General features: G+C 41.2%; 2 protein-coding genes across 4 annotated transcripts; one reads left to right on the forward strand and one right to left on the reverse strand.

Annotated features, from left to right (window-relative positions):
* Positions 1 to 735: 735 nt before the first annotated feature.
* mospd1 (motile sperm domain containing 1) lies at positions 736 to 4112 on the reverse strand. The gene is made up of 6 exons (XM_006781816.3): positions 3962 to 4112; positions 2310 to 2595; positions 2133 to 2208; positions 1824 to 2044; positions 1324 to 1485; positions 736 to 1204 (listed from the first exon to the last, which is right to left on the reverse strand). Exons 2-6 carry the CDS (start codon positions 2464 to 2466, stop codon positions 1173 to 1175), a joined length of 648 nt encoding a protein of 215 aa, XP_006781879.1. The 5' UTR covers positions 2467 to 2595; positions 3962 to 4112; the 3' UTR covers positions 736 to 1172.
* A 941-nt stretch (positions 4113 to 5053) lies between these two features.
* ints6l (integrator complex subunit 6 like) lies at positions 5054 to 22157 on the forward strand. Of its 3 annotated transcripts, XM_035911232.2 has the most exons (19): positions 5054 to 5351; positions 5471 to 5548; positions 9527 to 9676; positions 12718 to 12807; positions 13000 to 13183; positions 13297 to 13425; positions 13904 to 14067; positions 14379 to 14531; positions 14772 to 14904; positions 15274 to 15368; positions 15454 to 15564; positions 16144 to 16359; positions 16479 to 16605; positions 16735 to 16877; positions 16969 to 17200; positions 17280 to 17660; positions 19760 to 19853; positions 20262 to 20357; positions 21904 to 22157. In XM_035911232.2, the coding sequence occupies exons 1-19, from the start codon at positions 5241 to 5243 to the stop codon at positions 21905 to 21907; spliced, it is 2691 nt and encodes an 896-aa protein (XP_035767125.2). In that variant the 5' UTR covers positions 5054 to 5240; the 3' UTR covers positions 21908 to 22157. The 3 variants fall into 3 exon arrangements, with proteins under 3 accessions (XP_035767125.2, XP_087704098.1, XP_006781877.2); XM_087847972.1 differs by having other exon boundaries at positions 20262 to 22157; XM_006781814.3 differs by lacking the exons at positions 20262 to 20357; positions 21904 to 22157 and having other exon boundaries at positions 18600 to 19853.
* The last annotated feature ends 664 nt before the right edge of the window (positions 22158 to 22821 follow it).

The following is a 22821-nucleotide window of genomic DNA, read 5'->3' on the forward strand; positions in this document are numbered from 1 at the left end:
TACACCGTTTGTTTGGGGAGGCCAGACTTTACTCTGCGGTGGATTTGATCACCTCTTCTCACTCCTGGTTGTATGTAGCTGTGTTTTGTTAATATTTATGTAATTTCATAGTACTTTACTTTTATTAATATCTTAATACTTCATAGAACGATGTGTGCATAATGTCTTGCATGCCATCAGACAACCCTGTGCATGCGTATCCTCCATCTTTGCTGCTGGAAAATGCTTCCACAGATTTCAGTTCAGCATTCTCTTGAGTGTCACGTCCCTCTCTGTGTAATTACTTCAGTGTTATTACTCTGCCTTATTTACAGCTTTAGAGGCAACTGGTTCCCAAGCAGCTGCAAATCATGTTGCTGTGAGATGACACCCCTCCTCCGAGGGAGACCGCTGGATTATTTTCAGGCACCATCATTGCAAAACTAACAGGAGCTTTATTGTCCCGTTCTGTGCCGTGTGCTCTCCTGACACAACACGTAATGTGTAAAAAAATAAAACAGAATCTATCTTTGAACATGACACACTACAGCTGTATTGAGACTTTATTAAACATTTGATAAAGCACGGCAAGCGAACCATTCTTCTTTTAAGAGAAGATCCCTCCTTTGGTGACAGGTAGAAGTATCTTACTGCTACTTAAAGCCCACTCATACAAAGTATCCACACATGCAAGGAACAGCATTTAGTCTTCAGTCTACTCTAAAACGCTTTAAAAAAACATCAATTTAATAATGGTAACAGGTAACAAAACTTTAATGGCTTTACATACAAGTACCGCGTTTGCGTGTTGATTCCTTCACACTGAAATGACCACTTTCTTTCACATAATGGCAACAGAGTTACAGACAATATGTGAGGCCAAACAACAGCAAACGGCCTCACACTTCTTCACAGGCCCTTTATCTCAGGGACAGCTCCCCTCACTCTGACCTTACACACGACAGGTCTTCCCATTTACGTCACTTTAGTTCCGTGTATGTAATAACACAAATGTGTAGATTTGAAAACAAGTATGCTAAAATGTATTTTTCAGAGGATGAGGTAATCGAATAAGTACCCCTGTTCCCCTGCTGTCAGCTCTACTTTTTTTTACTCATAGTAGTGCCTCTGGTGGGAGAACATTCTCTTCATGTTTCTGTTTCTTTTCTTCCCTCCTTTCGGCTCACGGCACTTCATGTGCGTAGGATGACCATTGTAAGAAGCCCTAAAATATGACAAGAAATAACACCGGGTATTATAAACTTCATGACACGCTTTGTCAAAACAAACAGCCTGGTTCTCACTTCAGAATTGAACATGCAACTTCCTTCTGTTTATACTCACCGAGAACATAAGCAGCTACAAGTTTCTTGTTAACACTTAAGTGGAGGTAGACAGGCACAGTAGATTCTTGCTCCCCCAGTGTCGGGAGCATCAGGGCGGCCATACACACCAGCCCAAGCAGTACTGTCAACAGACTGGGTCCTCCAGCAACAGGACGGCTCTCTGCAAGTGTCACATACACACAAATAAACACACTTAGATTGAGTGCAATCACATGTGTAACTCAGAAAAAGCCTGGTAATTTACCAAACTAACTTAAACTGCTTCCATTTAAGTCTGAAGGGGGACCCAATAGCAATATACAGCAGATTATGTGGCACTAAATTAATGTAGGTATAATTAAGAATATTATTTAAAACAAAGCAACACAGGGTTGGAAGAACAATAATAAAATTAGAATAAGCAATATCGCTTGAAATGCTCACCAACTGAATTTTGTGATAATTTGGCTCCATCTAGAGGCAGTTTCAAACAGCAGCGATTTCCCCTCTTTTTCCTACCTGTCTGGAATGCAGTCTGTTCAAAAAACTCGCCGTCAGCAATTCGGCGTTCCTCATCTTGGGGCCGGGGGCTAGGCGGGTCCTGTGAGGCAGAGGGACGGAGAGTGGCCGTCACCTCTTTGCGGCCCAGAGCTTTCCGCTGACTCTGCTCTGACACCTGCAGCCGGAACTTGTCATAGACCCCATAATGGCACGCGCGCACATCTCGGTGTCGGATTACTCTGCGTGGATGCAGAAAGTTAGCTGTACAGACAGCAATAAATTAATCAATCTGTTAGTTTAGGTTCACCATAGCGTGAACTAACTCACATATCAACGCAACACTGAGGCTTGACGGCTCCAGTTGCATCCACCACGGTGTACTTGTTTGGCGCTGTGCACAGCACTGACAACAAAGAAAACAATACACGACGCAGCCATGTGATTGGAGATGAACATAACAATTATACGTAAACACAGAGATGTTGTTTCGATCTGCTCACTGACCTTTAAACTTGAGGGCGAACTCATAGGGATTGTAGAGCGTGAGCACCTGTTTGTGAGACAACTGATCATCGGCATAGAAGACGAGCTCATTGGGGAACACGAACACGGGAAGGCTTCCTCCCACCAGCTCTGGCGGTCGATGCTGCTGCTGCTGCATTGGCTCCCGCTGAGCTCTACCCTCTGCCCAGGCCCCGCCAACTCTTCTCTAGCAACTCTCAAGCTTTGTGAGCTCCTTTCAGGTGAACAGCACTTCCCACTCTCAGCTCCTTAGGGCCATGACATGATACTGTGAAGAGACACAAGTGATGAAACGCAAAATACGCCAAGAGGCAACAGCCTGCCACTCTTTTACATTTTATGAAACTCTAATAGGTTAGTAATAGTGTAGTGGTAATACATTTCTTTCATTTATTCATATATCTCCTATAGCTTCTAGTTACCTTACACTTTACTGTGCCTGTTTGTTTACTTTAGTGACTCGAAGGCAAGTTTCTGCCCACCTCTTAGATGCTTTGTCTGTTTAGCTTCTCCCCCACCTCTGTGGGTTCACACCCTCTGTTTCCTCACCCCCCACTGCATAACAAAGAATGAAGCCATCCCCCGCCAACAAAAGTTACCCCACCCCCATTGCCTTCATTTTATTATGATATTCTAGTATATTTAAAAGTACATTTAAACACTTATAACTTAATTCGATTCTAGATGTACTCTGTTCAATTTAAAGCAAAAATATAATTATATCACTTACGTGATTAAAAAAAATGAGAATGTTAAACTCATCTAAATGTTTTTTAGTTTAGTCTGTTTTTTAAATTTAACAGTGTAATAAGATATTTACATTGATAAACAATAAAACCTTTTCTAAACCACCTAAACCCATGTCTTTAAAACTTGAGCACAGCAAGGTTTTGTTATATACTGATAATCCTACACGTGCTATATTTTAACGTGACGTGTATTTTCTAAAGGCAAATACTTGAAACAAAACTCAGACCTTAATGATAAGCGAGAAAGCTAAGGCAATTTCATTGGTACAACTTTTTATTAAAGGCAAACAAAGTTAAAGTGAACTCCATGTGCCTGGTCACGTGGCCCTTTGTGTTTACATGGTAACGGAAGAGCTCGAGGAGCTAGACCTGTGGTGTCGTAACACTTTTTATTTTCTACGTATTGTTTGCTCCACGTCAGAAAAACACAATAAAATCACTACATTTGAAGCACGATACTGCGAAGTCACTTTCAGTATATGAGATATGATATGTTATTAAGTTATCTAGATTTCTTTAGCATTTCGTTAGTGTATATAAACTCAAAGCTGCCTTTAAAGCACAGGTAACAACGTAAACAGACACCAGAAATTGGTTTTTCGTTGAATATTTGACATAAATCTATAACAACTGTGATTTTAAATTAATACGGTGCCCAATATTAAGTAATACCGATGGTATAACATGTTCTTTATCTGCTCGTGTAATAACACATATTTTCACTGTAATGCTAACGGTGTTCAATACTGATGGCTAGCGTTAGCCGGCTAAGAAAACCCAGCTGATAGCAAATTGCCTCTTAAACGTTGTCTACACGCAGTGTCATTTCAGAAAGCAAAGCGCAGATTTATTTAATTTCAATAACAAGTCAGAGTGAAACTTTACCTTGTTGTCAGCACACGGGTTCGTGAAACGTTGGCGCTGTAAACGAGATCTGTGCTTCTGCTCCCACCCTGTTGTTGTTGCTCCTCAAGCCTTTTTTTTTCTTTGTGAATAATTGTACTGCAGACCTCGCGGTGCATGCTGGGATGGCAGAAGGCGAGTACGTGAGAACGTAAATGTTCTCCCAGCACGCGGGCTAACGTGTTTATTACAATTTCATAACGTTTGGATCGGAGCAGAGAAAACTTTACCCCCCAGGCATAATTTAATTATATTTGCAGAATGCTTTGACAACATAACTGCTGTGAAAAAATGTGCTCAGATGTAAAGTATACTCACACTTTCCTAGTGCAATAAATTGTTTTCTTTAGCATATAACGTATAAATAGGCCAACTGAAAACAAGAAATAGCCTGTTTTAAACTTCCACCAGGCATGAGGTATTTTTCTAAACTGCTGGTATAAAGTTTTAAAACTTACTGTGATTTTATTTTTTCCGTTATTTCTTAATATCATGGTAGCATCGAAGCACACTACTGTGACTTCAGTATTGTCGGAGTTACTACCATTACGGCCAAACGATACAAAAAACACGGTTCGGTAGCGAGAATTATTTTCCCGCTGTGGTATTTGCAAACTCAAGCATACATGTGTAAGTTTCTTCCCCAGTTTTTGTTGTTTTAGTTAACAAGGTCATGTAACTACATGCGTTGTTATCACGTTAGTCAGAAGGACGGAGCCTTTGAGACGTCTTGAACGCAGCAAAAGAATCACATCTGTGGGCGCGAGTGAGGTTGTGATGGGGCGGGAGGGATACGGTGCAAGAAATTTCAGGTCTAAGAATATAATTCTCACACTGCAACAAACAGTTATGTGGCTTCAAACTAGCCTCAAGGGACCACAGATAAGAAGGCATTATACCACGCTTTTGAATAACCACCCCCAACACCAGGAGACTGACAAACTGTACTCACGAGCCATTTCGACTTCGTTATATCTGTGCTTGAGGGGGCGTGGTCATTCCCATCGGACTCAGCCAATGGCGTCGCACTGAAAGGAGCTGGGCGTTCCATTCGGTTAGGAGCAGAAGTTGAACAGCGCGAGCCGAGACAGAGCTCTAGAAAGGCAGATAGGGAGAGGGCAGAGGCAACGGCCCTCTACTGGAGGGGGGGCTTATTATAACAAATATATACACACATGTGTGAACTGTTGGGCTGCACGATAGGTCATATGTGGATAATAGTTATTTTAGAAAAGCATATAACTGCGGCTTTACATTTAAAATGCCTATTTTACTTTTCCTGTTAGACACGTCCGCCTCTATGAATCAGCGCACTTATTTGGGTACGACGTATCTGGACGTTGCTAAAGGCGCGGTTGAGGTCTTTATGAAGGTAAATAATGATTTTACCCCGACCTTTTTCAGCACGTATGCACCTTTGGTTAGCTTAGGGTTCCTTGGGGAAGATAGGTCAAAATTAATATATGTTGTTTTGGTTTTCTTTTTTGACAGCTGCGTGCCCGAGACCCGGCTAGTAGAGGCGACAGGTACATGCTAGTTACATTCGATGATCCACCATACGGAGTGAAGGTAATTAGCAACTGATGCCATTTTTACATTTTACAAGCCGTTCGTATTTTTCTGTCAGTGAGATTTTATTGTCCTTCTGGTTTGTAGTCAGTGTTGGGCGGCTTCCCGGTGGCAAAAAACGGCAAATTAGTGCTCCAAATACTGACAAACGCGGAGCTGCACTGCCTCCGAACATCCAGCAGACATTTTGCTTTTGTGTTGAGAAAAGTCTCGGGCGTTGAGATGGAGGCGTGGAGATTTATTATCAGCTATGACGTCGCTCTTTTTTTAATATAACGACGTGTAGACTGGTCAAAGAGCCCGCCGATCACTTTTTACCCCGCCCCTTGCATCAGTCACGCATCGCCATTGGCCAATCTGGGCTGAAAGTTGATAAGCCCTCTTCATCATGAGATTTCTTTTTTTTTTTTTTTGTATTTTTATGAGTTCGCTCATGTTCTCATTATTCATATTATAATTATTTGTCATCCCGATACGAGTGATCGTCATGTCCTTGCATAGGAGCAGTAGTCTTCATACATGCACAGACACACAGGAACAAATAAATACAACGTGGGAATCACTGCGATCATTTCACGGGGTTAATATCAACAAAGGTTTCCTGACTATAATCTTATGACCTGACACATATCTCCATCTGATCTTTTCATTCTTAATAAAATACAATCCACATGAACCCCTAAGGTCCCTGGTGTGCTTCAGTGGCTGCTCTCTACACTATATTAGGTCTCTCCAGGCTTCCATAACTCTGTCTACAAACCACACTCTACTACTCAACACAGCGTGCAGGGAGCTTACTCCGTCCTGTGCCATCAATGCCTGGAGAAAACAGAATAGTTTGCATGCCTCACTACCAAGAAGCAAAATCCTCAAACCTGAAGAGTTAATAAATGTACAAAAGCATATGTTAGAAAGCATCGCTCAGCTCACAGTGCAATGACAAATTACTTCCACATTTCAGTTCTTTATAATCCTCTCAAAAGCTGAGTTACTGTTTACTCTGAACTGTTCAAACAGCAGCGGTGTTTTTAAAGACACTGAAACCAGTAGTGAGAATCTGAAATCATATCTCATGATAATTAAATGCAAACTATGTGAAACAATATTTTATGCTCCATCTTCATATGCCCAGTCATTTGGATAATATACTTAAAATCATTATTTATTATTCAAACTAATTCAAGGTTTCAAAAAAGCTTATTTTAAATTTAAAACATTCAACTCACTACTATTAATCTAGTTATACTTTTGACTACTGTGTAATTACTTTTTCGCCAGTATGCTAGTTTTTATACTTCTGTAACTTTATCGTCTTGTGAAATAGGTTGTAAAATGTAGTGAAGATGGGCAGCCCGGAATTTTGTTTTCCTGTTACAAAATGTCTGTTACAATTAGCAGCTGTTTGGTTTAACCCAGTAAACTTCTTTTCTATTGACATATTTAGAGGTTTAAAAAAATAAAAAAATCATACACAGGCAATATGTGTTAAGTAACACAGCAACAGTTTGGATGGGATAACGGAAGCAAGTACAAAGTGCAAGTTTACACAATATCAGTTTATTTGTACTTATAAAATCATGCATTTTTAAAAATGGCATTTATTTGAGTAAAGCATACAGCTACACTTTCTCATTCATGCATATTAATGTGTCATGTATAAGCGATGCGATGTATGCCATTTGCTGTTACTGATGCTACACCCTGCAGCCATATTATATGCATGAAATATATAGAAGTAATTTTTTTTTGAATATGGTAAAGGATTTTTTGCATTTGCTGTTGCATCACTTAAGTTATGCACTACATAATTTTTCTGACAAACATGCTACAAACTTTACCCAAGTCATTTAGACAGCCGTTAGCACATGATTCTCCTCATGGAGACCTGATATGTTTAATATACCGCTGAGAATATAGCCCAGAAGAAGCGTATAGTATAGCTTTTATTTTGGAAAGATGAGTGATTTCTCGATCAGATATTTTTATTATTTTGTTGTTTCAGCAACATTAAATTTAAAAACTGTACTTCTGAGTTAAAATATATATTTATAATTTTAATAAATGACAAATTAAAAAGGCATCAACATTTTTTTGTATCGAAAAAATATCGAATCGTGACACCAAACCGTTGGTGACACCAGGCTCATTAGTGCAGAACCGTGACACCAAAGTATCGAACCGAACCGTGAATTTTGTGTATCGTTCCACCCCTAATATATATATATATATGTGTGTGTGTGTGTGTGTGTGTGTGTGTGTGTGTGTGTGTGTGTGTGTGTGTTCGGATGACTGCTACAAAGATGAAGATGGGCTCTTTCTCTTCGTTGACCTTCATATTAAAATAAGGCAAAAAGACCATTTTTAGCTCATGTCTCTCTGTCCACCTCTGCAGCTCATATTGAGGCAAAAGCTCAGGCTTCAGACTCCAGGATGATGTGAATTTTATACTTTTGATAAAATTAAAAAGAAACAACAATTTTTTAAAAACAATATAAAAGTTGTATGTCAATTTAAAGCTCTCACAATCAGTAATCAAAATTAACTGAACAATTAATAACCAAGTGGGATGGTAAAGGTGGCACTAACAGCGGCTCTGTATGATGTCAGTGAGCTCATATCGCCAATCCAGTCTTTAAGTGATGACGTATGAACCCTGCTTCTTTCCAAACTAGGCTGTTGTGTTTTTAACATGTTTTAAACCTTGTATTTGTGAGTGGCGCCCAATCAGAAGAAAGTTGGCTCTAAGGTGGAGGTGGTCTTAAACTGCTTATTTTAGAGCGTGAATGAAATGAAAGCCCCTGCCAAGGACCAGTATAAGTATTTTGAACTCTCTGTTAAAGCTGCATTGATGAATAATCCAAAATTAACTGATCGATTAATAACCAGTTCAGAAGCTCAGAAGCACCCAGGTGCTGAAGTGCTTTTTCCTCATTCTAAAGTCTACCCTCAGCTTCATCCTGCTCCTCCTCTCTTTGTCTTTGTTGCTGTCCCCTCTTTTATTGCTTTCTTTGTGTGCCGAGGATTATGATAAAGGACAAGGTTATAGTGAACGGAGCTAGTCTGATTGCACAGTTACAGAAGCAATAAATTGTTGATGCAGAGGGAGAGAGAGATGAGGTTGGGTGGGAAGAAAGAGAAATATTCTGTAGTCTGAATTATTGAGTGCACACTAAGCCTTACACTTCTGTCAGGGATGATCGGTGTCTGGGTTACTTTGCTGCTAACCCTCTTGAGTGTTTTTAGTGAGGTTTTCTTGTATAACTGCCCAACATTCACCTAATGTCATTCACATAACAGTGTGCTGTGTAGAAATTCCATCTAATTCGTGGCTTTGGAGTCATATCTCATGTTAATCCAAAAATCTACCCACTGGCTTGATTCGAAGCATTCGTGTTCATCCCAGCAATTCAAGCTTCTTTTTTTTATTCTCTCTCTGTCTCTTCCCCTCCCTGTCCTAGCAAAGGAAGTGGTAAGCTTGCAGGTCATCCTTAGATTAAGCATGAATCTGCAGCGGTAAAGCACTTGACCCCGCTGGAGAAAAGTCCAAGAGCAGTTACACACTCACATCCTCTCTTGGCAGTATCTCTCTGTCACGGAGGACAGGCAGCACTGGGAAGTGTATTTTTGGATGCTTGTCATGTATGAAATTAGACCTTTTCTGAAAGGCAACTTGCAGCTCAAACGTGGGTGTGAGTTTCAACAATATTATCTTCTATTTCCAGAACTTCACATTACCTGATCAAATTTTATAGTTACAATTACGCCACGGTGCAAAGACTCAGTGAAACCAAAGGGTCAGTTTGAGCTTTTCAGTGAACACGATTTGCTGTGTTTTTTTTTCTTATAATGACTTGATCTAACTATGTGTGGGTGTGAGTCTTTTTTGGTTAGTGGCTGTTCATGCAGAACAGTGACTTCAGACCTCCTTCGCTACTGCTTGTGCCTTTAACACATGTCTCTGCACTGCTTGTGCTTCAGGCTGGCTGGAAGGAGAACCATGCCACCTTCATGTGCGAGCTGAAGAATCTGCAGGCGTCCGGGCTCACAACATTAGGACACGCTCTTCGCACCGCCTTCGACCTGCTTAACCTCAACCGCCTCATCTCGGGAATCGACAACTACGGGCAGGTGTGAAAGGTTTCAGAGTTATTGAAACGGGAACTTGTTTCATTGTTTGTTATGGATGTTAACACAACACTGCATAGTTACTTTTTAAGCCCTTTTTCGAGCATCCATGTTCCCCACAGATTCATTCATAGGGAGAGCCACAGTATGCATGAGCAAAGTCGCACTTCACGTTGTATACATCAAGTCTAGTAAAGCAAAATCCCAACATTTGGCACTCTTTCCCTTTGTCACCACAATGTTATGTTTACATGATCTGCAAAAGTGGCCCAGATTATTGTGTGTAGTGTGAGGTTTATTTTCCTTGTTCCTCTTTGTGTATAGTTTTCAGTTACTTGCAATCTGTTTGTGATAATATGGCAACAAAATGTGACAAGTCAGGAAAAATCCCAAATCTGTTAGTGCTACATACTCAGAAATTTACAATAACTACGCATTCATGTCCTCAATCTTAAATAGAAATTCAGAAACAGTGGTGTAAGTTTTGCAGGATGGTGATTTATCTGCAGAGTAATACAGGTGTAGAGCAACTTTGCTTTTATATCGGAATATACCTTATAGCTGGCAACCATTTGAGGCAAGTCTCCTATTGTAAAGAGACTTGTCACAGTAGGGTTGCGTAGACAGATTCACACTGATTGCAATGTGTTGGCACTTTGTCTGCATTTATAAATTAGACAGCAGTTATTTGTGAAGCTTCCACAGTGTGGCTGAGAGCGATTGCAGTTGGTCTCAATCAGATCCTGATGGTTTTGAGACAGGTACCCCACCAGGTGACTTATGCAATTTACCTGTGATAAAAAAGAAGTTGCTACAACTACTTGCAGTTTTTTTCCAAAAGCAAAAATGTTGAGTGCAATCATCAGGCAACCAACTGTTTTTTTCCTATTCACAAGGAGGTTGCTGTCCTACTTTTACTTTCATGTGAATGAGCCGTTAATCATGAGTCTGAAATTACCTCACTCAACAGTACTGAGTGTCTCACCACAGGAATCTTGTGTAGTGGGGCTGACTGATGCAGTTAAAGTTGCCCATTAGTGCATGACGTCTTGGAGTTTGGGATGAAATCTGACTGAGTGAAGCCATTTACTGTATATCACATTTCCACCATCCTGTGCTCCGACTCTAATTCTGCACAGACATTCATCAAAAAAATTGTCTCTCTTTCTTCTCATCCTCTCTGTCACCTGCTCACATACTGGCTCCCACTGAATTTCAGCCTATAAATGAAACCAGAAACACAGGACTGTGACCAGATCACACTGGAATCTGTTACTGTTTGCTAGGGGAGAAAAAATCAGGACAACATAGTCAGTAGTCTATGTCATAGTCATAGTCAATATTTTGCGTGGCAATATTGTAACAATACTAGACACCAAATATTGATATTTTATTAAGTAAAATGTGATATTTTTGATATATAATAGATATCATACCATGGAATATCAATATTTGCCTAATAGGAGGCAACTTTTCTGCAAACAGTTGCAGGCTGACTGATTGCAGTCGCTCTCAGAGACACTGTCATAGGTTTGCAAATAATTGCTGTCTAGTTTATAAATGCAGTGAGATAATACGTTGTCATTAGTCGGATTGAATCTTGGTAAATGAGCACAATTCGAGGGGACTCGACTCAACTGGCTGTATTCTGGTTATCTTCAAATAGAACAGGAACGTTTCTGAGTGCAAATTATATAAATGAATTTCTGTCTGTTTAGAAAGGAACATATGTGGGATTTATGACACTTTATTACAGGTAATGGTTGTATTATCAGAAACATATTGGATGTATTCGACACCTTGACTCTGTCTTATGGCAACATTTATGGCAGGTTTTAGTGACAGTGTTGGTGTGCTCAACAGTCTCATTTTACACCATGCCTCATATTATCATGTAGGAAATGTTTTAAACCTATTGCACTCTGGAACCTGAATTGATTAAGCACCGGAGACATGCACAGTCTTCATCTTGTGCATTCCTACTGTTTAATGCATCTGCATGCAGTTCACAGCTTTTGTGGAGTTGAAGGTGGAAAATGGATTCACACATTCTGCCCTTGTGTGATTGGTTTAAACTGTTAGTCAGTGATATAAGTGCATTGTCTTAAAAAGAAATCATGGGACACAATAGTGCTTTTAACACACTGATGTAGTTTTGAATTGATTTTACCCTGTATGTTTTTTGATGTTTTAATTTAGGTTTGCTTGTTTAAGCTGCTCATGTACTAATCAGGTGACCAAGGGCAGGTCTACCAGAATAATGTGAAAGGAGACATGGATTTTACTCATTTTAACTTTTAAAGAAAAGTACAAAAATAAATAGCGGAGACTGGTATGTGTTTATAACCGAGACATTTTATGGCTAAAGCCAAATTAAGACTTAAGTTGGAGTAAATGTAACTGAAGTAATAAGAGGAAGACATCATGTACCTGGAGACAACACGGAGAATAGAGACTTTTGCCTAATCCACTCGACCTCGCTTCAGTTAACCCAGTCATCTTCTCGTCAAGTACATCTTTTTTCTAAACCCCTGCTCTAAGGCACAGATGGATTACTACGCTCGGGCAGTGACCCGAGTTCTGTGCATCAGGAGCGTTTAAATCTACTTAAGCATTCTCTGTGTGTTTGAATTAGATGAGGCTGACCTCTGCAGCGCAGTACTAAAGGCCTCTGTCCTTATTAACAAGGAACACACGGACGCTTTGCACCTTACAGATTCACCCACACACAAAGAAAAAGATTACATGTAGTTTCTGTGGGATGGTAATTCCATAATGATTTCTGCATCTTAGTAGATGTCTGTTTAAACGGTATACCAGCATTTTGCAATTAGTCGAAGCGTGCAACGTGTAACGGTTGTGCTATTAGGTTCACATGTGTTACCAATTTTATGATCCTTTTCATTCACAGAGCCCTGAACAGTGAGTTGGAATGCAAAGAAAAAAAAAGAAGTCAGAGTAGTGAAAATAAATGGCCTCAGTGTTTTTTTCCATTTAGTATTGAACTTGGAATTAATTGCTGAATGTTATCGTTTCCCTCTCAGGGCCGCAACCCATTCTTCCTTGAGCCATCTGTGATCATCACCATCACTGATGGGAACAAGCTCACGCACAGCTCGGGAGTGCCAGATGAGGTGAGAGCACAAACAAATGCAGTGGCACTACCATGTAGTATTTATACAATGATTCCAGCTGGGTCTGTTGTACACACATGTCATACATTGAGTTGCCGAAGCCATCTGAGGGTTAAGATCTGTAAAACGAGCAACCTTTTGCATTTCCACTTATTAACTTGCTCTCCTACTTCATTCTTGTCTGCTGTGTAGCTGCACCTGCCTCTGAATTCTCCCTTGGCTGGCAGCGAGCTGACCAAAGAGCCTTTTCGCTGGGACCAGCGTCTGTTTGCATTGGTACTGAGGCTGCCAGGAGCAGCTACACCAGATAATGAGCAACTTGGTAGTGTCCCCACGGATGAGTCTGCAATCACCCAGATGTGTGAAGTTACTGGAGGTTTGTCATGTTTTCCTATTTTCATTCATTCACCGTGTGTCTGCAGTCTTTGGGGTAGAGTCCACAATAAATTCTCTTATGCCTGATCGGTGTGTCTCGCCTTTTCCGCTCAGGGCGATCATATTGCGTGCGAACACAGAGGATGTTGAACCAGTGTCTGGAGTCTCTGGTCCAAAAGGTTCAAAGCGGTGTTGTCATTAATTTTGAAAAAACCGGGCCAGATCCGCCTCCAATTGGGGAAGGTGAGTGATCAGAACGCAGCGACCATTAAAAGTTCAAATCCCAGAATGAGGTTTTTCACCTGTTTAAACTTTAAACACAGTAAATGAAATTAAAGGAGAACTGAGTGCATTTTCTAGTTTGGCCAAGTACTTAATGATTAGTTATTTGGATAAATAAACCTTTGATTTGATATGTTTAAGTTGCATTTTATTTAAAATTATCGCTTCATGTTTAAGAGGGCAAAGAATACGTTTTTGAGTGAAAGAGAAACTAGAGATTCCTTGTTGAATGTAGTTTGGATGAATGTGATCAACTAAAATAAAATTCTGTTCTTTCCCATTTGCATATTTTGTTATTCCCCCCCCCCCCCCCCCCCCCCGTTCATGCAAACGTATTCTTATTTGCCTGTTAGCTCATATCAGTCAAGGTGGCGTGATCCTGCCAGGTAGAACAGTTAGTATCAGCCCGCTTATTGTTTTCTTTTTTTTTTTTCTCCAGATAATTCTGTGGACTCAAGTCGGCCTGTGTCATCCTTCGGCCCACAGCCATGGCACAGCTGCCACAAACTCATTTACGTGCGACCAAACCCAAAGACTGGGGTGCCAGTCGGGCATTGGCCCATACCAGAGTCCTTCTGGCCGGACCAGAACTCTCCAACCCTAGTGAGCAGAGAAGCTTCAAAATACCTCAGCAACCTTCTTAGTCTGTCTTTCAGATTACATCTTATAGTGTTTGATTACATGTCAATATTTGTATTGTGTAGCTTTATGGACACGCAAACTCTCTTACTTCCTTTCTCTTTTATTGGCACCAGTTTTTTTCTGTAACACCTTTTAGTAACTGTCCAGTATAATTGCGATTACCTGTAAAACTTAATGCTTTGTTATATACTGCTGTCATAAGGACGTCAGAGGATTGTGTATCAAAGACAAACACACCTAACAGTTTGCTCATTTCCATCTGCTGCTCACAGCCACCTCGCACTGCTCACCCCGTGGTGCGTTTCTCTTGCGTGGACTGTGAACCCATGGTGATCGACAAGCTTCCCTTCGACAAGTATGAACTGGAGCCCTCTCCGCTCACCCAGTACATCCTGGAAAGGAAGTCCCCACACATGTGCTGGCAGGTAGAGTAAATGCTTCCACTAACGCTCATCGCCTTGTTTACAAAGTCACAGGTGTTGCCTCGGGGACTTTCTAGAAACCCAGACATAATGAAGTTACTTGCTAAATTCATCATAGCATTTCACCTTTTTTGGGCTGTCGTGAAGTAGTTGTTGGTCACGCCATTAAAGCTCTGTGAATACAGCTTGGCTTCATTTTTAGCAGCTCTGCTTTACCTTCATGTTTTCTCTTGCTGTCCTCAGGTGTTTGTCAGCAGCAGCGGGAAGCAGAATGACCTGGGGCATCCTTTTGGCTACCTTAAAGCCAGCACCACTCTCACCTGTGTTAATCTGTTTGTTATGCCGTACAACTACCCAGTCCTTCTCCCACTCCTCGGTGAGACATATTGTAGTAAATTTGTCTTTAGGGTGGCCTAAAAAAACAAAACTACAACTTCTGGGTCAGTAGGCCTGAGCTGACATTATATTTAAAAGCTCTCCTTTTCTGGGACACCTCATCATCTCCAGTCATGACAAGTATCAGTCTAACAACACAGAACATCATTAAAAGGTTTATCTTTAACAATTCTGTACAAGACATGAATATTGTCTGGGTATTTATGTGTGTTTCAAAGCTTGTTGACTTACCATCATCATCCTCAGTACTGATGCATGTGGATCAGTGGGTCTGCTGCAGCTGGACACTGATGCAGATGCTATAATCTCTCAGACTAACCCACTGCTCATTTTCTCCTTCTCCCTGCAGACGATTTTTTCAAAGTGCACAAACTAAAACCAAACCTTAAGTGGCGACAGGCCTTTGAGATGTACCTGAAGACGATGCCTCCATACTACCTCTTGGTAAATGAATGCAACATCTTTAATGCTGCCTTTAGTTTAAATGGATTTATGTTTTTCTTGTAACTAACATCTTAAATTCTGACAGCCCTTGAAAAAGGCACTGAGGATGATGGGTGCACCTAACCTTATCGCGGACACCATGGACTGCGGACTGAGTTACAGCGTCATTTCTTACCTGAAGAAGCTCAGCCAGCAGGTAAGTCACTTTCAGGCAGTAAAACAGGTTTTGTGGTGCTTATTGATCGTGATGAAATGTAGAGATCAGACTACACGACACAAGCGCTGAGGAGACTGAACTGAAACTATAAACTTGTCAAAGACAACGAGCACTGATGCTGTGTGAGGCCTCCGGTTCCATCAAAGGCTTCTCATCTTATTTCTTCTGTTAGTTTGAAGAGTATGTTAAGCATCAAGCAGCGGAGTCTAAGTGGAAGTATTATTCAAGTCATAGTTTGGAAACTCATGCACACTGACTGGATATTTTCAGGAGTGACAGTCTCACCATCTGCTGCAGATACAGGTGCTGACTATACAGCTATGAGTCCTGTGCAGCCATCATTTAACTATCAAGTGTGGAGCTAAAAGAGTTTCTACATGAGTATATAAAGTCTTTATAAATACTTGTCTTATTTTTTAATATGATTATCTGTGGCTGGAATGATCTGTATGAAAGACTGCCAAGAAACAGAGTGGAGAGATGTCTTCCAAATTATATTTCACTCATTTCACTTTGCTTGTTATCCTCATACTGAGATGTTGTTTTGTTGGGTCGAAGGCAAAAATGGAGTCAGATCGTCTGATTGTGTCGGTGGGGAAAAAGGCTCCGCAGGAAACCGGCATAAAGGTGAAGAACCACTCCAGCTCGCTTTCTCTAGCCCACCGGCGAGACTTTAAGCAGCTGCTGCAGGGAATCACGGGGGAGGGGCCCCTTCGCCTGCCGGACATTAATTTCAAAGAGTTTGCCGGTTTCCAGATCGTCCTGCTCAACAAGGTAGGTTTAGGACAGTCGGACACTTTGTGCAGTGTGTGGCATACTTTCTGTCAGCGGAGAGGGAAAACACAGCGTGTACAGTATTTGGTAGGATTCTTTCTGACTAGATGTGTTTGCAGGATGTAAAGCCTCAAGCTTATCGGAATGCCTACGACATCCCAAGACGGAACCTCCTGGATCAGCTCACACGAATGCGCTCCAATTTGCTGCGGACGTCACTAAAACTGATCCGAGGGCAAGATGAAGGTAAGTCAATACGCAGTGTGTTGCTAGTGGGAGGCAACAACTTAATGAGCTTGCATCATGCATTTCTTCAGCTGGAATCCGGTGTAGTTACTACAACATTTCATGAAATCATCGTTTTGTGGTTGTTAGATTCCCTGCACAGTATTCCAGTGGCTCAGATGGGAAACTATCAGGAGTACCTAAAAATGATGCCGTCTCCTTTGAGAGAGATTGACCCCGATCAGCCTAAACGGCTGCACACATTTGGGAATCCTTTCAAGCAGGATAAGAAGGTAATGCAGTTTAGCTGCACACAGATGTCTTCACTCTGTATCGCGCCCTTACATTGTGTAACAGTTTCCTCTCTCTGTCTGTTATTCCCAGGGGATGATGATCGATGAGGCGGATGAGTTTGTAGCAGGCCCTCAAAATAAGAAGAGAGGAAATTCCAGTGACTCCAATTCGGGAGCTACTGTGAAGAGAAGGCGGAGCATGTCACCGTTGCTGCGGCGGCCGCAGACACCATCAGGAAACACCAACCATGTGGTGATTGGGAAGAACCTAGCAGGGATTCAGGGGCAGCAGAACCTCCTCAAACCGGTTCCACAGAACAAAGGTAAGATGCGAAGGTAATAACAAAGTATGCTCGAAGGTGGTGAATATGAGGCTCACGCTGTTCATTGTTGCATCATCAGGAGTGGATAGCAGCAACATGGTGGTCACAGAGAGTAATGGCGACAGCGCTCTCGGGCTCGACTCTGGGGAAATCTGGCCTGCAGAGATGGAAACTGAGGCAGGGAATACATCCTCACCGAGTTTAGAGGAGAACGTTGGGACAGGAGCAGCAGTTCGCGGGGAGGACCTCGGTACGATGGAGGAGAGGCTGGTGGAAGATCATCTAAATGAGCAGCTGCTGGAGGAGAAGCACAACTGTGAACGCCTGAGTCCACAGAGCCAGCTGGATGGCGCTGATGCTGAGCCGGCAGTGCCTGAGATCATTTTCATAGCTCCACTAGACGGCAACCTGGCAGAGCTGCGGACGCGGGTCATCAAGGAGGTCCGCAAACCCGGACAAAGTGAGTGCATTTTTGTTTTTCAACAATATCATAATTAAAGATCTTTACACAAAGAGTGCTTTGCAAAAAAAACAACAACACAAAATTCAGAATTTTTCAGCTCTCGCATTGACGTGTAACGCAAGCGTTACGATTTTATGAAAAGTTTCCATCAAACCACGATGAGCTGGTCCTGATGTTTCACAACAAGAAAAGGAAGAAACAGATTCTCAGTTCATCCAATTCTCCAGGGTTCGATCCAGGAGATGAAACTGCATCACGGCCGCTTTTGTACATATTTCAGGGCGTCAGTGGGCAGTTTGATCTCTTGTTAGCAGAGCTGGGAGCTGTGAAATCATTTCAGAGAGCTAACTGACCTGAAGCAGCATCTAGCTGTGTGTCTGAATAATATTATTTTAGTAGTTGTATATGTGTGTTACGAGGTCACTTGTTACCAAATGCAGTGGCCTGATTAGTCACATCTGTTTATTTGCAAAAAATCTGAAAATTCAAGCTTGATTGGAAAAAATGCCAAAAATTATCCAGCAAAATTATGTGGTCTGTGTGAACGGCTACATTAAGAATTGGTGAGTCTCTAAAACATATTTTTCCAGGCCTTCATATTAATAATAGCCAAAAGAAAGACTGTCAATATGAAAAGAAGCAGAAGCAAAACACAGAACTAAGATTGATGCGTGACAGTCTGTATAGTTTATTATAAAAAAGTGCAAGTTTTAAAAAGAAATATTTAAATTCAAATAAAAATGATCAATTTCAAGTGCATGAAACACGGACTTATTCAGACGACGTTGGAGAAAGTTCAAAAGAGTTCCTCAAACCTTTTCAGATTTTTTGTTTGCTTAAAATATTTGTGTTTCTAGTCAACGGTCGGACATTCTGGACAATATTGTGATTTAAATGATCACAGTGGATTTTATTTGTTTTTTTGGTCTTTTTCAGCTTTATTGACAGATACAGTGAAGAAATGACAGGAAGGGACAGCAAAGAGAGAGAGGCAGGGGAAGACACGTGGCAAAGGGCCGCGGGTCAGACTCGAACCCGCGGCCTGCTCAACACACTGAGCTAAACCGGCGCCCGATCACAGTGAATTTATTGAACTTGAAAACATTGTCCTTTCAACAGTGAATTAGTATGCATTATACTTCACTGAAAAGTAAATAAATGTGAACTGAACCAAACATACCGAGGTTATCAGGAAGTTGGTCCACTGAAAGGCGAGCGCATCGTAGCCAAACATAGCAGCATTCGTCCCATAATGTTTAAATCTTGCCACAGTGAGACAGTCTTCTTTAGCTGTTTACATTTAATACTTATTAATCACTCTAAGGTAATCTACGGTTCATATTCATCATCTGATTATGAGTTCCAGCACAAGCTGATTTCTAGTCATCTGCTGAGATTTCAGGGTCCTGATTTTCATCCCCATGCATATATTTTTTTATGTGAACTCCCAGATGAAGATGCTCTAAAAAGGTAATTAGACTGAGTGATGCACTTTCTAAAACAGTCCTTGGTCATTGTTGGTGGAGGAATTATGCTGCTGTGCCTTTAAAATGTTCTTTTAAGATAAAATGTTCTCTTAGTTCAAAGTTCGGATGAAACGGATGTTAAACCTCTTCAAGCACATGAAAACTCTTTTCTCCTTGGGCGTCTGTTAGAGTTATTGCCAGATGTCGTCTTTATGGGGGTAAAGTTAAAGGTCAAAGCTTGACTGTCCTTAACGCTTGATCATATCACACTTTCACATGTTTTAAAATTGGATTAGTTTTCTGATTTTTAGCTTTTTTTCATTACATCAGAGAAGAGGTAGCTGTAGCCCATTTACAGTCTATGTGCACCCAATGAGGAACATTGCAGTATTATTATTTTTAAATAAAACATAATGGATCTGTCAGCTGTGTGGCCAGTAATACAACACTAACAATACGTTTACACATTTTTAAAAACTTTTTTTCATATAAATCCCAAATTGTTTTTGATTTCTGAGCTAAATCAGTCAGAGGTGGCAGAGAAATGTAAAATACTGATTCATTTTATTTCTAATTTGGGGACGTACTGTGAACATTTGAACCGCTTCCTTGCCTTGTGCCTTTTCTCAGACTATGATGCAATACTCAGACTACTGCAGCAGGTGAAAGGCCCGCCAAACGTACAGAGGTACTTCATCCAGCACGCCATCAAAGAAGCAATGAGGTAAGAAACTGAGCGGCTTTGAATCTTTTGAAATCCCCGGACAAGCCTGTTAAACAGCACGTCGCTGCACTGACATACAGTGAGTTCAGTGTTTCTGAGGCACTACGGCTTCAATGGCATTCATTTCATAGCCCTTTGAATCGAATTCACCTGCAGCGCTCTGATAAAGTTTGAGGTTCCCACTGCAGTAAGCTGGAAAAGGAAATCAAATCGATAGTGTGAGCTCCCACCAGCATTACAACTGCACTTGTTCCAAACACCTTGCCGCAGTTCATCTGTGGATTCATCTGTTCTGTCTCTTCTTACACTGATTTCATGTGAGGTTGATGTCGCACGACTCCTTGTTCTTCCTGTAATTGAAAAGTCGTCGCTGTGATCCAAAGTAACATCTAAACATGTCCCGAACAGGTTCAAGAAGCGAGTACTGATCCAGCAGCTGGAGAACGCCCTCACGGAGCTGGAGGAGAAGCAAACAACACCACAGCTTCCCAATGACCATTGCAGGTAGTGACAAAGCTACTTTTGCTTAAATTTTCTTGCCGGCTGAACATCGCCACCCGAAGAGAGGCATCCTTCTAGACCAAGCCTCGGAAATTCCGATTTGGAAACCAGCTTGGGAGAGGAACAAATGCACTGATATTCCCTGTGCTGTACGTCACATCCTGTTAGAGGCAGAGGGCTTATTCAGAGGAGGGGCCTTGGGGAGCAGCTCCACTGGGGATGAGTACAGAGACTTTAAAAATAATCCTCTGACAGATGCCTTAAACACCCATATGGCTTTTGTCTGTATGGGGACGTTGCTCAGAAACCACACATACACTCCATTAGACAGATAACACAGTAAGCCAACAGAGCAATGGATAGACTGGCTTATTGGGATAGTTATGCTAAAAAATAAAAAACAAAACAAAACAGGCCCTTCTTCAGCTGGTCTGAAAAGTGTTTTATGGGTAATAAAATGTGCATTCATGAAAATTCATGGATGGAAGGAGAAATACTGTCCAGAAGCAAGACAAACCCTCATATTGTTTTGTGTTAAATCTGCAACGGGATGCACTTTGTTGTCCATGTTACTGTTGATCAATATGCCCCCATTATTGCTGGTTGCACTGGCATCAGAGGTGGGCAATATGGGAATAAGACTATGAGTGCCATAGTAGCAGAAGTAACAGACAACAGAGATTTGAGACGCCCAAACCTTCAGCATCAGAATCTGTGAGATGTCGGCTTTCAGCCCCGGCGGCGTGTCCGTGCCATCGGCTGAACAATCCGCGCTTCGTGCAGAATCCGTTTACCTGCTCTCATTTGCTGTTTTAGCTGTTTGGTGGTTGCTGAAATAATTTTGTGAGCTTTAACCGGAGATTCTGACATTGCTGGCAAAATACATTTATATTTAAAAATCAATTCAGGATTTAATGAATCGATAACGCGTTATTCAAGCTAAAATCGATTTGAATCAGAAAAGCGAGTTTTTTAAACCCACCCCTAGTAGCGATATAGAGTCGCTTTTCTGGGAATGCATTAGAAATGTGTGTTTATGGCTAAATCAGTCAGCAGGCTGCAAACAAGGCTGCACCTTATGGAAAATACTGTGTTCAGTATTGGTGTGTAATAGATTTGAGTCAGTATAGCAAACTCATAGTGTGAATGTGACCATATTGCCCAACCCCAAACAGCATTAAATAAGACTTCACATATGCCTCACTCATGGCAGCTCCCAACATGTTCTGAACCCACAACCAGCTCCAACCTTTTGAAGCGTGACTTTGAAGGACAGCATCAAGTAGCCGAATCAGTGTTTTTTTGTAATAGTTGCACAGAAGCAGCAGTGTTTACCGGTTAAGTGACCGAGGAGCTTTCTTCCTCTCACCTGCCATCACAGCAATACAACATGGGTCACTCCTGCAACTCCACAGGCGCACACTCACGCCCGAGTCATCCTCACACCTCAAACGCTGCAGCGATTCCCCAGCGTAACGCAGTTTTGCATCCAGCAGTCGCCTTTTTGTTGAAGTTGAACCTTTTGCATTTCTCCTCTGCTGCTTTTCAGATGAACCCGGCGTCAGCGCTCCTCCTGAGTTCTCCTTGTTTTTACAACAGATGTACACTACTTTTTAATGTTCATAGGGAATAGAGATTATTTTTGTGAAATTGCTTATTTCAGAGTCTAAGAAATATTTTGAAAGTCAAATGTTCAAAGCCATTTTTGTAAACTGTTAAAATACATATAAAAAGTGGAAAGTTTTATGAACCTACTTCTTTTTTTATCAAAACAAAAAAATAAAAAAAAATGATAAAAATTAAACCACGGGTAGAACGGTGTTTTGTGCGTCAGACTGTGTAGTTCTAACTTGAAGTTGGTGTTTTTTTAAAAGACTTAAACAGTTGATGAGCACACAGCTCGCTTACTTTCATCTTTTTTATTCAAGCAGTTTCGGTTTAACCTCCATAAAGTCTCTAGAGTCTGTGTTTCTTTTGTAAAGCCTCAATTTTAAACTGAGCAAATGCTGCAGACACAACACTTTCAGTGTGTGTCTGACAGAGTGATGGAGTTGTGGAGCAGAGCTCTGCGACGGCAGCTGGACCTATTTTCTTGGTGACCCTTTGTCATTGATTGCAACAAATTGTAATTTTACAAAAGCCTGCAAACGCTGGAATTGCATTTACACTCAGCAGCCACTTTATTAGGCACACCTGTTCAACTGCTTGCTATTGGAGATGTCTTGCGAGCCAATCACACATCAGCAACTCTGCGAATTTAAGCATGTAGACGTGGTTGAAATGACCTCCAGCTTTATGATGCCGCTCATAAACTTGATCCCTGTGTACTTAGTGCAGCTCTGCACATCACCCTTGTTCTTGAAAATTGCACCAGTACATCTCCGAAATCTTAATTTTTAAATTACTTGATTCTTATGTTTTAATATTAAATACACATTAGTGAAACAAACATTTAATATGTACTTTT

The sequence above is a fragment of the Neolamprologus brichardi genome, chromosome 2, assembly GCF_056152115.1.
Source record: "Neolamprologus brichardi isolate AB-2024 chromosome 2, ASM5615211v1, whole genome shotgun sequence".
NCBI classification, from domain to species: Eukaryota; Metazoa; Chordata; class Actinopteri; order Cichliformes; family Cichlidae; genus Neolamprologus; species Neolamprologus brichardi.

Excerpts from the sequence above, each read along its gene's own strand:
- mospd1 (XM_006781816.3), bottom strand. The coding sequence starts at position 2,466 with ATGCAGCAGCAGCAGCATCGACCGCCAGAGCTGGTGGGAGGAAGCCTT. Across the intron at positions 2,045-2,132 it reads CCTCAGTGTTGCGTTGATAT|AGTAATCCGACACCGAGATG; the intron begins GTGAGTTAGTTC and ends GCATCCACGCAG. Across the intron at positions 1,486-1,823 it reads ACAGACTGCATTCCAGACAG|AGAGCCGTCCTGTTGCTGGA; the intron begins GTAGGAAAAAGA and ends TGACACTTGCAG.
- ints6l (XM_087847972.1), top strand. The coding sequence starts at position 5,241 with ATGCCTATTTTACTTTTCCTGTTAGACACGTCCGCCTCTATGAATCAG. Across the intron at positions 13,184-13,296 it reads GATGTGTGAAGTTACTGGAG|GGCGATCATATTGCGTGCGA; the intron begins GTTTGTCATGTT and ends TTTTCCGCTCAG. Across the intron at positions 15,565-16,143 it reads TGAAGAAGCTCAGCCAGCAG|GCAAAAATGGAGTCAGATCG; the intron begins GTAAGTCACTTT and ends GTTGGGTCGAAG.